This window comes from Neomonachus schauinslandi, chromosome 5 (genome assembly GCF_002201575.2).
Source record: "Neomonachus schauinslandi chromosome 5, ASM220157v2, whole genome shotgun sequence".
In the NCBI taxonomy this organism is placed as follows: domain Eukaryota; kingdom Metazoa; phylum Chordata; class Mammalia; order Carnivora; family Phocidae; genus Neomonachus; species Neomonachus schauinslandi.
Window position 1 is genome coordinate 126465551 of NC_058407.1, and position 14149 is coordinate 126479699.

A 14149-nucleotide genomic window follows, 5' to 3' on the forward strand; every position below is an offset into this window, starting at 1 on the left:
ATATTCTTTGAAGAATTAATGTTGAAATTTAATTGCTTAGGTGAATTTGATTATACCAGTTTTAATTTTCAGATACATCTTGAAAATGTTAATTAAAAATTGAAGAAAATCGTGCAAAAAGCTTATGTGATAAAATAAAATTTTATGGAACATTCCCAGTGTAACAATACATGAGCACATGTATTTTGATGAGATTATCAGATTATTTCATCATTTGTTTATAGGCGTATTCTCCATTCTAAAGGGGAGCTAAGTGAAGATAGACATAAACAGTATGAGGAATTTGCTATGTCATATCAGAAGCTGCTGGCAAATTCTCAGTCCTTAGCAGACCTCTTGGATGAAAATATGCCAGATCTTCCTCAAGACAAACCAACACCAGAAGGTAAGATAGCCCTAAAAACATAGAGATTTTTCAATAAGCACTGCCACTTATCTTTACTTTGTCAGATATGTATTATTGAAAATTAAGTTTTAAACATGCCTTTAAGGGGTTTTAAATGAAGAAGTAGTATTAAGCACTATCATTTATCTTTACTTTGTCAGGTGTATATTATTGAAAATTTAAGTTTTAAGTTTTTTTTTTTTTTTTTTTAAAGATTTTTTATTTATTTATTTGAGACAGAGAGAATGAGAGAGAGAGAGAGCACATGAGAGGGGGGAGGGTCAGAGGGAGAAGCAGGCTCCTTGCTGAGCAGGGAGCCCGATGCGGGACTCGATCCAGGGACTCCAGGATCATGACCTGAGCCGAAGGCAGTCGCTTAACCAACTGAGCCACCCAGGCGCCCTGAAAATTTAAGTTTTAAACATGCCTTTAAAGTGTTTTAAATGAAGAAGTAGTATTAAGACCTAATAAGAACTTCGAAAAGCTAGTATCTGAAATACTCCTATGAATGGAAAAGGCTTTGCACTTAGAGAACAGTAATTAACTCATGTGATCTTAAGGTGCAGTCCTTCAGGTTCGTTTATATTAGGTATCTTTGAATTATATCCAACAGGGGCCTTTTTTTTTTTTTTAAGATTTTATTTATTAGAGCAAGCACGATGGGGGGCGGGCAGGGAGGAACAGAGCAGGAGGGAGAGGGAGGAAAGAATTTAAGAATCTCAAGCAGACTCTGTGCTGAGTGTGGAGCCCGGTCACTGAGCTAGATCCCATAACCCTGAGATCATGACCTGAGCCGAAACCAAGAGTTGGACACTTAACCAACCGAGCCACCCAAGTGCTTCCAAACAGGGGCCTGTCTTAAACCATACTTGGGGTTATAAAAAGATTCACTCTATTTCTCATAAGGTGGATTGGATCTTTGGGATTCTAATATTTTTATATGCTTATTTTTAATCTATTTGTTTTGAATGATACGATATCCTAAATTGTTATTTAGAACTAAAACTTACCTTGCGGTTTTGTGAGATAAATTGTTTATCATTCTGTGAGATGAGTTATTTTCCATACATTTCAAAGATTTTTTTTTTAAAGATTTTATTTATTTGAGAGAGAGAGAGAGAGAGAGCACATGAAAGGGGGGAGGGTCAGAGGGAGAAGCAGACTCCCTGCTGAGCAGGGAGCCCGATGCCGGACTCGATCCCGGGACTCCAGGATCATGACCTGAGCCGAAGGCAGTCTCTTAAACAACTGAGCCACCCAGGCGCCCCTATTTCAAAGATGTTTTAAAGTTCCGTTTTGATTGTCCTTAAGTTGGTAGGGCTCCTAATACATTAATCTGTCACACCAACTACTTTATATAATAATTTGTTAGTAGATGTGTTAATGTGTTATTAATCTTCAAGCTATCTGGCAATCCTGTTTACTTAAAAATTTTAAGAGTAAAGTATTTGTAAGGTATCCTTTTATAATACAAGAAGATATTTTGTATTTTACATCTCAGTAAGAAACACCTATTGTATAGTGTGAGTGCGTTTATTTTATTTATATATAATCATGTATATAATTCCTCCTAATTTTTATATCCCTTCATCAGTGAACCTCAGACTTTTTGGTTTTTTAAAAGAAGTTCCACTGTAGAATTTGTGTTTGTTTTATTCTGGCAGGTTTCTTGAACATTTTCAGTATATTTATTATATTTTAGAACTAAAATCTTTGATACTGTTTAGCATTGATTTGGTATTATTTCTACTGAAACTTAAGGTAGTCTTCTTTTAATGGTAAATGACTTGAAAGTATTTGTAGGCATTTTCCAGAGATAATAGGTCAACATAAAATTCTGTCATTTTTAAAAGATATTTTCACCAGGTACAGAATTTTAGGGTGACATTTTTTTCTTTCAATACTTTTTTTTTTACATATGGTATATTTTTTTTTTTTTTTTTTTTTTTTTTCTTATTTTGAAGTGGCTTGGTGTGGTTTTTCTTTGGTGCTTGGGTTCATTGGACTTCCTGAATCTTTGAGTTTATAATTTTTGTCAAATTTGGAAAATCTTGTTTCTTGTTTCTTCAAATATATTTTCTATTACTCTTCTACCTGCTGTGGAGATTTAATTATAACTATGTTAGGTGGTATGAAGTTGTCCTTTTTATTCTTTAATACTTTTTTCTCTGTGTTTTGTATTGGATAGTTTCTACTGCCGTATCTTCAAATTCATTAGTCTTTCCTTTTACAGTGTATAATATACTATTAATCTTTTTTTAAAGATTTATTTATTTTAGAGAGAGAAAGCACAAACAGGAGGGACAGAGGGAGAGGGACAGAGAATCTCAAGCAGACTCTGCGCTGATCACAGAGCCTGACGTGGTGCTTGATCTCACAACCCTGAAATAATGACCCGAGCTGAAACCAAGAGTCCGATGATCAACTGACTGTGCCACCCAGGCACCCCTATATTATTAATATTATATAGAAATTAATTTTTGTCTCTCAAAGCTGGTTTTATTTTCCATGGTCTCAAACATGCTTAGTCTATCTCCTAGTTTGTTGAATATATGAAATATAGTTAGAATATCTGTTTTAATGTCCTTGTCTACTAATTTTATCATGTATGTCATTTCTGCATTTTTTTTTTAAAGATTTTATTTATTTATTTGACAGAGAGAGACACAGTGAGAGAGGGAGCACAAGCAGAGGGAATGGGAGAGGGAGAAGCAGGCCTCCTGCAGAGCAGGGAGCCTGATGCGAGGCTTGATCCCAGGACACTGGGATCATGACCTGAGCCAGGCATCCCTTCTGCATTGGTTTTAATTGATTAAGTAATTGATCTCCTCTACAGCTCTTGTATTTTTTTCTACTTTTTGCATTTTTCATCATGTTTAAATTGGATAACTGCTGGATAGTTGTGTATTCTTAGAAACATCATTGACCTTAATTCCGGGACACAGTTAAGCTACTTGGAAACAGTTTTATCCTTTTCAGGTTGGCTTTGTTAGGTGGGATCAGACCAGCCTTTAGTCTAGGGCTAATTTTCCCTATTACAGAAGCAATATCCTTCTGTACTCCCCTGATTTCCCATGAATTGGAAGATTCATGAGTAGTTATTTTCCCAGTCTCAACTAGTTCCTTTACACATAGGGGCTGATCAGTGTTCCGCTGAACATTCGGGGGAGTTCTCTGCTGATCTTTAAGGTCTGTTTCTGTGCTTTTTCCTCTCTGGTACTCTGTCCTGCACTATCTAGCCACGTGGGCTAGAATCTTTCCCACACTCTCAGCTTCTGTCATTCTCGTTTCACAGAGACTGCTGGGGTCTGCTTCACTTCCCCCTTACTTGGCTGTAGCCTGGAAAATCTATAAGGCAATAAGCTAGAGCAGTTAATTGTAGGGCTCAGGTTTTTTGTTTCTTGTCTCTAGGGATCAGTTTCCTGTGCTATCTGATGTTGTGTTCAAAAACTCATATATATTGTTTGCCTGGTTTTTTTAGTTGTTTTAGGTCACTGGTACCTCATCTTGGCCTGAAGAGGCCGAAACTTTTTTTTTTTAAGATTTTATTTATTTATTTGACAGAGACACAGCGAGAGAGGGAACACAAGCAGGGGGAGTGGGAGAGGGAGAAGCAGGCTTCCTGCCAAGCAGGGAGCCCGATGCGGGGCTCAATCCCAGGACCCTGTGATCATGACCTGAGCCGAAGGCAGACGCCTAACGACTGAGCCACCCAGGCGCCCCGAGGCCGAAACTTTTAAATGATCAGAATATTTGTTCCTGCCATGCTGAAATGAGATCATATTATATATACTATTCTGCAACTACTCTTTTTTTACATTTTATTTTTATTTTTTAAGTTTTTATTTAAATTCCAGTCAGTTAACATACAGTGTAATATTAGTTTCAGGTGTACAGTATAGTGATTCAACACTTCCATAGGGTATATGCATTTTAAGTTTAAATATATAAAGTTAAGTATTCTTCTAAAGAAATTTATATGCCACTAGCTATGTGAGAACGAGTGTTTTCTTAACGTTCTTACTGTATTATAGTTCTTGATTTTTATCTTCTGAGGTTGAGCATCTTTTCTTTAAGTTTATTGTCTGTTTTATATATATGTATGTATGTATATATACACATACATACATATATATGTTTCTCTGTGACATACTGGTTTGAATCCTTTATCCCTGCCTCTTTTTTTTTGTTTGTTTAAAGATTTTTATTTATTTATTTATTTGACACAGAGAGAGAGAGAGCGCGCGAGCGCACAAGTAGGGGGAACGGCAGGTAGAGGGAGAAGCAGGCTTCCCTCTGAGCAGAGAGCCTGATGTGGGGCTCGATCCCAGGAGCCTGGGATCATGACCTGAGCTGAAGGCAGATATTTAACTGACTGAGCCACCCAGGCGCCCCTGCCTCTTCTTTTTAATCAAATATTTATCTGTTTTTAATTGAATTATAAAAGCATTTTGCATATTAAAGAAATTATTCTTTGTCATGTGCATTGCAAATAGTTTCCCATGATTATCTACTGCTTTTTGACTTTGTAGCATTTTTTTTTGCTTCTCAGAAGTTGATTTTTTCACAATTTATAATTACTGTGCAAATACATTTTTCATATATGTAAAATATTGATGCATGTTACAGAGTAGAAAGTGAAAGTCTCCTATCTTATGCATTCCATTTTCCAAGCTATCCATGGTTAAGAGTTTGATATGAATCTGTCCAGATTTTTTAGTACAGAATATATATGTAAAATATATAATCAGATATTGATACATAGCTTTATTGTTAATTTTTTTTTTTTAAGATTTTATTTATTTATTTGACAGAGAGAGACACAGCGAGAGAGGGAACACAAGCAGGGGGAGTGGGAGAGGGAGAAGCATGCTCCCCTCAGAGCAGGGAGCCCGATGCGGGACCCGATCCCAGGATCCCGGGATCATGACCTGAGCCGAAGGCAGTCGCTTAACCAACTGAGCCACCCAGGCGCCCCTTTATTGTTAATTTATGTAATGTTATTTTGTATTAACTTTTTCAATAACATTTTTGAGAAATTACTGAGTTCAGATAGATATGCTTCATTCTTTTAGTATCTGATTAATATTATGGAGTGTATAAATGCAGTTTGTCAGCCCTTATTGGTAGATATTTAGATTCTGTTCAGTTTTGCTCTGTTACAAACAGTGCTACGGCAAATACCCTTGTAAATCTTACTTCACATGTTCTTTTATTGCTTTGGTATACATTTCCTAGAAGGAATCTTGCAGGATCAAAGATTATACTTATTTTATTTTATTTTTTAAAGATTTTATTTATTTATTTGAGAAAGAGAATGAGATAGAGCATGAGAGGGGGGAGGGTCAGAGGGAGAAGCAGACTCCCCGCTGAGCAGGGAGCCCGATGTGGGACTCGATCCCAGGACTCCAGGATCATGACCTGAGCCGAAGGCAGTCGCTTAACCAACTGAGCCATCCAGGTGCCCGATTATACTTATTTTAAATATTGATAGATACTGGGACGCCTGGGTGGCTCAGACAGTTAAGTGCCTGCCTTCAGCTCAGGTCATGATCCCAGAGTCTGGGATCAAGCCCCATGTCGGGCTCTCTGCTCAGAGGGGAGCCTGCTTCTCCATCTCCTTCTGCCTGCCGCTCTCTCTGCTTGTGCTCTTTCTCTGTCAAATGAGTAAATAAAATGTTAAAAATAAAATAAAATAAATATTGATAGATACTGACAGATGACATCTCCTTAATGCTGTATTAATTTATATTCTAGATAAGATATGAAATTGCTTACTTCCCTATGGTCTTGTCAACATTTGCTGATATCCATCTTTTAAACATAATTTAGCATGTCGAAGTGATAAATGTTAAGTTTTGTTTAACATTATCCTTATTAGTATTGAGGTTAAGGTTCTTTTTATTTTTTTAAGATTTTATTTGTTTATTTGATAGAGAGAGACACAGCGAGAGAGGGAACACAAGCAGGGGGAGTGGGGGAGGGAGAAGCAGGCTCTCCACAGAGCAGGGGGCCTGATGCGGGGCTCGATCCCAGTTAAGGTTCTTTTTATATGATCTTCTACTTACTTCTTCAGAGGCTTTATCCATTTTTCTATTGGGATTTTGGTCTTTGGTTGTAGGGCTCTTTATATTATGGATACTAATTTCTTTGTATGAATAGTGCCAGTATTGTCTTCTGGTTTGTCCTTTGCTTTTGTTTATATTTTTCATTACACAGTGTTACACTTTTTCAGTCTTTTCTTTTACAGTATATGGGTTTAGTGTCCTGTGTTTAAATATATTTGCTGTAAGGCATATAAGGAGTGTGCTAGGGAGCCAGTGTTCTGTTGTTTTTGCTTTTGTTTTTGCTCTTGGTTTTGTTTTTCCTATGAAATGAATCATTTTCTTATGTTTATTTTTAATCTACGTGATCATTCTCCTACTTACAATTCTAGTTAGGAGAGAAGCACAGTGAGAATAGATAAATTCATGAGTGACCTCATGATCATGAAGTTGGATATTATTTACTCTTCTGAGTTTAAGAATTTATAGTTGTGTGTAAAGGGTAGACTGTGTGTATGTGCATGCACATGTGCAAATATGTGCATGGTTTTCTGCCTTCTACTGAAATATCTTTATATTTCTTTGTCTTTCCTTCCGTTCTTTTCCATTTATTTATCACTTGACCATTTATAGCAACCCGCCTTATACCACGGATTATACCAAAAGGAGGGATGCTTCTTAATTAAAAGCTTATGGTTTACTTCTGGGGCACCTGACTGGTGCAGTTGGCAGACCATGTGACTCTTTTTTTTTTGAGAGAGAGAGAGAGGGAAAGAAAATGCGTGCATGTGTGCACACATGAGGTGGGGGTGGGGGCGTGGGGGGAGGGGCAGAGGCAGAGGGAGAAGTGGACTCCCCGCTGAGCAGGGAGCCCAACTTAGGCCTCGATCCCAGGACCCTGGGATCATGACCTGAGCCGAAGGCAGATCCTTAACCGACTGAGCCACCCAGGCACCCCAGAGAGCATGTGACTCTCGATCTCAGGGTTGTGAGTTCGAACCCCCCCATATTGGGTGCAGAGATTGCTTAAAAAAAAAAAATCTTAAATTTTTTTTGGTATGCTTGTGAAGATAATTGTGATATAAGTGGTACAGAGGGTTGGGAGTCAAAAAAAATGCTTTATGGGAGATGTGGATGTTTTAGGAATGGCCAGGCTTATATATTTCTTATATAAGAGAAAAAACATCTTTCTCATATGCTGTCTTCTAGTCTGTCCTGATTTGATGTTCAAGATGATTGCATAAACAATCCAGAGTGTTTGTTGATTAAAGAAACTTCTATTAATTGAAACACTCAAGATTCATCAGTTGTCAAATTGAAAGTATAAAATATCTTGTTATGTGGTTTTGCATACTACACCTGAAATGGTTTTAATTCCCTCTGGCTTGTTTTATTGTAGAGCATGGGCCTGGAATTGATATCTTTACACCTGGTAAGCCTGGAGAATATGACTTGGAAGGTGGTATATGGGAAGATGAAGATGCTCGGAATTTTTATGAGAACCTCATTGATTTGAAAGCTTTTGTTCCAGCCATCTTGTTTAAAGATAACGAGAAAAGTTGTCAGAATAAAGATTCCAACAAAGATGATTCCAAAGGTAAATTCTAGAGGATAAATTTTTACATTAAGTGCTATAAAAATTAGTTTCAAAATAGTATTTGTAAAAGTATTTTTTTAATTACCAGTTTTGCAGTATGAACATTGAGTCATTAGATTAAATGGAATGGAGCATGAAAGAGTGATAAATGACATACTTTCAACAGTGCCATAATTTGAAAATGTTTGTTTATAATGTAATGAATTCATGTGAGATCTTGGTAAGATCTGAAATGCTCCCAGTTGGATTGTTAGGAAAAGTGTTAGTTCTGTAGTGCAGTGTAGATATCCCTAGCTCTTTGTGAGGGAGAGTTGATTTAGAAAAATCACAAGCTCTGAGATCATTAACGTAGTGGGAGGTCCTGAATGCCAGTCACGCCATGTTCTATAAAGGGAATTCTGCCAAACCGTAGAGATGAGGGGAGCTGGGAGGGAACGGTGGCAGGGATTTGAACAGATAGCAGATAATTTTTTTTTAATGTATTTTTGTATTCTGATATATATATTAGGGAACTCATGTAAAAAAAATAATAGTAATTTTTATTTAATAATCACTTCATGCCAAACATCATTTTAGTACTTTATAAGTAAAAAATTTTTAATTCTCATAACCCTGTGAGGCACAGCTACTGTTGTTGTCCCTGTTTTCAGATGAGGAAACTGGCACAAAGGGGTTGAGTAACTATCCAGAGTTAAGTAACTTACACAGCTAGTAAGTGGTGGATCTGAAATTTCAGCCTCGTTAATGAATGACTTGGGCCCTAAATTTCTGTGTTACACTGCTTTTTGAGTTATGCTAAGATTAGTAATTTACATACCGTACACTAAAACTAGAAAGTAATATTCTTTGCTTTTGATGTACAAATATTATAACACATACTTCTAAAACATTCTATCAGTTCTGTACCCATTAAGCAGTTTCTCTCCATTCCTCCCTTCCTCTAGCCCCTGGCAAATACAATTTGCATTTTGTGTCTATGGATTTATCTATTTTTCATGTTTCATATAATTGGAGTCACACAACGTATGATCTTTTGTGTCTAACTTCTTTTATTAGCATCATGTTTTGGAGGTACATCACATTGTGCATTTGTCAGTACTCCATTCCTATTTATGGTTGAATTATACTTCATTTTGTGTGTGTATCACAAATTGATTTTCCATTTATCCATCAGTGGACTTTTGAGCTGTTTCCACATTTTGGCTACTGTCAATAATATAAATAGCGCTGCTATGAATATGTACTTACCTGAGTCTCTATTTCCAATTTGTTGAGTATACACCTAGGAATTGCAGGGTTATGTGGTAATTGTTTTATTTTTTTATTTTTTTAAGTTTTATTTTTTTAATTGAAGTATGGTTGACACTAGTTTCAGGTGTACACCATTGTGATTAGACAGTTCTATATGTTGTATAGTGCTCACCACTGTAAGTATAGTTACCATCTGTCACCATACAAAGTTATTATAATAACTACTGAATGGGAGAAGATACTTGCAAATGATATATCTGATAAGGGGTTAATATACAAAATATATAAAGAACTCCTACAACTCAACACCAAAAAAACAAAGAATTTGATTAAAAAATGGGCAGAGGACCTGAATATATGTTTTTCTGAAGAAGACATACAGACCATGAACAGATAGCCAATAGACCATGAAAAGATGCTCAACACCACTACTCATCAAGGAAATGCAAATCAAAACCACAGTGAGATATCACCTCCCACCAGTCTGAATCACTAGTATCAAAAAGACAAGAAATCACAGTTGGTGAGGATATGGAGAAAAGGGAATCTTCATTATTGTTAGTGGGAATGTAAATTGGTACTACAAATAGAAAACAGTATGGAATTTTCTCAAAAAATTAAAAACAAATATTATACAATCCACTAATTCCACTGTTGGGTATTTACCCAAGGAAAACAACAGTAATTTGAAAGGATATATGCACCCCTCTGTTTATTGCAGCACTATTTACAGTAGCCAGAATGTGGAAGCAAACTAAGTGCCTGTTGATATATGTGAATGGATAAAGAGGATATGGCATAAATATAAAATAAAATGTTAGTCATAAGAAAGAATAAAATCTTGGGCGCCTGGTGGCTCAGTCAGTTAAGCGTTTGCCTTCTGCTCAGGTCATGATCTCAGGGTCCTGGGATCGAGCCCCGCGTCGGGCTCCCTGCTCAGCAGGGAGTCTGTTTCTCCCTTTGCCCCTGCCTGCCCTGCCTCCCCTGCCCCCGCTTGTGTTCTCTCACTCACTGTCTCTCAAATAAATAAAATAAAAAAGAATAAAATCTTGTTATTTGCAACAACTTGGATGTTGTTGGATGGACCTAGAGAACATTATGTTGAGTAAAATAAGTCTGACAAAGACAAGTACTGTATGACTTCACTTACATGTGGAATCTGAAAAACAAACAAATGAAAAGAAAAAACCAGAAGCAGATTTATTAATATACCCAACAAACTGGCGGTTGCCAGAGGGAAGGGGGTGCAGAGGGATGGATGAAATAGGTGAAGGGGATTAAGAGATACAAACTTCTATGTTTAACTTTTAGAACTCCCAAACTGTGTGTACAGTGGCTGAACTATTTTAACATTCCTACATTTCTCTATATCCTTACCAACACTTGTTATTATATGATTTTCTTTTTCCTACAGCTGTCCTAAGTGGGTGTAAAGGTGGTATTGTGGTTTTGATTACATTTTCCTAATGACTAGTGATGTATGGTTGTTGGCCATTTGCATATCTTTGCTGGGGAAAATGTCTTTTTAAGTCCTGTGTCTATTTTTTAATTAAGTCGTCTTTTTGTTGTAAGAATTTAAAATATTCTGGATATTAGACCCTTACCAGATTTGCAAATATTTTTCCCATTCTAAAGATTGTCTTTTTACTTTATTGATAATGTACTTTGACACACAGAAACTTTTTTTTTAATATTACCTTCATTTTTTAGAGCTAAAGTTTTAGGTTCACAGCAAAATTAAGCTGAAAGAACACAGTTCTCATATTCCCAGTCCCTCCACACATGCACAGCATCCCTCACTGTCAACATCCCCACCACAGTGGTGCATGTGTTTCAGGTAACATATGTAGTAACATATTACCCAAACACCAGAAGTTTTTAACTGAAAGTTTTTTTTTAATATGTAATGTATTATTTGTTTCAGGGGTACAGGTCTGTGATTCATCAGTCTTACACAATTCACAGTGCTCACCATAGCACATACCCTCCCCAGTGTCCATCCACCCCATCCCTCCCACCCAGCAACCCTCAGTTTGTTTCCCGAGATTAAGAATCTCTTATGGTTTGTCTCGCTCTCTGATTTCGTCTTGTTTCATTTTTCCCTCCCTTCCCCTATGATCCTCTGTCTTGTTTCTCAAATTCCTCATATCAGTGAGATCATATGATACTTGTCTTTCTCTGATTGACTTATAACTTAAAGTTTTTCTTTAAAGGATCAGTTTTGTTCTCTTTTTTCATATATAACATATATATTAAATGGGGGATAAGGTGGTGCTGAATACTAATTGAAAGAAGAATAATAAAACAATATCTTTTTATAACATTCTTCAGAATCTAAGTTAAAGTATACTGAACATGAAAATTAGGCTATTTTTTAAAATTTTTATTTAAGTTCAATTAACATATAATATATTACTGGTTTCAGAGGTAGAGGTCAGTGATCATCAGTCTTATGTAATACCCAGTGCTCATTACATTATGTGCCCTTCTTAATGCCTGTCACCCAGTTACCCCATCCCCCCACCAGCAACCCTCTGTTTGTTTCCTATGCTTAAGAGTCTCTTATGGTTTGTCTTCCTCTCTGATTTCATCTTGTTTTATTTTTTCCTCTCTTCCCCTATGATCCTCTGTTTTGTTTCTTAAATTCCACATATCAGTGAGATCATATGATACATGTCTTTCTCTGATTGACTTATTTTGCTTAGCATAACACCCTCTAGTTCCATCCATGTCGTTGCAAATGGCAAGATTTCTTTCTTTTTTTTTTTTTGATGACTGAGTAGTATTCCAAAAATTAGGCTATTTTTGTGAAAATGATAGTTGAGGTCATCCTATGGTGAGAACACCTTACAAGGACCCTTGTGGTACCATAAAGATAGAAAAACTTCTTGGTTAATCTCAAAGATGTCCTTACCTTAAGGTAAATTTTATTTTATATTTTATGGAGAGTAGTGTTGAAATACTTGAAATATTTCAGGAAATATAAGGAAAATATATATAAAATGCTCATTTTAGATACCTACTGCTCAGTTTTGTCAGTTAAAAGTTTTTCAGAAGGCATCTCCTCATATATATACAATTGAAGCCCTGAGGAGTAGTTTCTAAAACATTAGTTACCTCAATATTTCTTTCTGCCACGGTCTAGGTTTTTCATAGCATCATTCAAATTTGACTTACTTGAAGGGTTCTAATACTTGGTTTTCTTTGAGGTAGTGGGTTTAGGGTCTCAACCTCTCATGAGATTATGTACTGAGAGACATGGGCGAGACAAATATGAGCAAGTCTGTGGACTTATAGTCACATTAGTGGGGAGCAGCCAGGGCCTCAAAGAATTAGAATATGAAGGAGAGTAGGAGTGGGGCCATAGGAAAAGTACAAAGAAGTGTGGCAGTTAAGACAGTGGGGCCAGGAGCACCTAGGTGGCTCAGTCGGTTAAGCTTCTGACTCTTGATGTCAGGTCATGATCTCGGGGTTGTAAGATAGAGCCCTGCACATGGGGCTCCATGCTCAGAGGGGAGTCAGCTTGGGATTCTCTCTGTTCCTCTCCCTTGCCCCCGCCCCTCAAACGTGCACATGTGTGCATGCACTCTCTCAAATCTTTAAAAAAAAAAAAAAAAATAGACCATGGGGGCAGTAACCATGGTTGGAGATCAGATAAAACTCTGGAAGAAATGGACCTTTGTGACAGACTTTTTGAAGCTTGACTTGGATTTTGACAAGAGATACTGGGGTGAACCTTTGAAGTAGAGCAAATGGCATGAAAAAAAGACATAGAAGCTGGAAATTATCTAGTATGTTTGGAAAGGAAGTAAGGATCAAATAATTCATTTTGCCTTTTTAGAAGATGTAATAAATTAGGAGGGTAGTGAGAAATTGGTTTGGACTGTCTTGCTACAGACTGTGAATACCATTTATTTGAAGTTTAAATAACATAGATGCCTAGATGTGATTGATACACAGCTTTTTGTTACTCTGTTTTGTTACTTTCTGTTAAAGGTTACTCTGTCAGTGGCATATAAGATAAATTAGAAATATGGTGTGGACCAGCAGTTCTCTGTTTTAGTAATGTAAGAGATCAATCATAGGAACAGTAATAAGAAAGAAGAGAAGGGGGGAGATATGGTCTTACATACAGAAATGTACCCAGGAATGAATAGATTAAATTTGGTGACTGACTAAGCAGTTGAACATATTAAAAGAAAGAAAATGCCATTTTATTTGGTAGAGGTATTCTATGGATAAAAAATTATAGGACAGTTTCTACTAGTAACTGGCTTGAACTTAAGGCATCTCTCTTTGCCTTTCATTCTTACCAGTATGATGGAAATTAATCTTCCCAAACTGCACCACCCCTGAAATCACCTCAAACCACTAACTTAAATATCTCTGTCTTTTCACCGTACTTTCTCAGGTCCCCTCACTGCCCCTCTTCTGCCTCTTTTGAGACCTCTAGTCCCTTGCTTGGCTCCCTCAATTTTTTTTTTTATTTTTAAATTTTTATTTATTTTTATTTTTTTTGGCCTTCCATTAGTCTCCACCTGCTTTCATTTACCTTCTTTTCTTTTTTTTTATTTTATTTTTTTAAAGATTTTATTTATTTATTTGAGAGAGAGAATGAGATAGAGCATGAGAAGGGGGAGGGTCAGAGGGAGAAGCAGATCCCTGCTGAGCAGGGAGCCCGATGCGGGACTCGATCCTGAGACTCCAGGATCATGACCTGAGCCGAAGGCAGTCGCTTAACCAACTGAGCCACCCAGGCGTCCCACTTACCTTCTTTTCTAGATTGCATGCTGGTATACATTTTTAATATTTCTCTTACACATTCTTTCTCCTTTTGTCTTTCATTCATACATGCCTGTCAAGTTCAGCCCT

At 36.7% G+C, this 14149-nt stretch overlaps 1 protein-coding gene across 2 annotated transcripts in view; it reads left to right on the forward strand.

Moving 5' to 3' along the window:
• Window positions 1-14149, forward strand: part of UPF2 (UPF2 regulator of nonsense mediated mRNA decay) — a 113145-nt gene that overhangs the window by 19586 nt on the left and 79410 nt on the right. For both annotated transcript variants that reach the window (XM_021696720.2, XM_021696721.2), the window contains exons 4-5: window positions 225-385; window positions 7829-8026. In XM_021696720.2, coding sequence (XP_021552395.1) covers window positions 225-385; window positions 7829-8026 — 359 coding nt within the window. The remainder of the gene's footprint in view (window positions 1-224; window positions 386-7828; window positions 8027-14149) is intronic.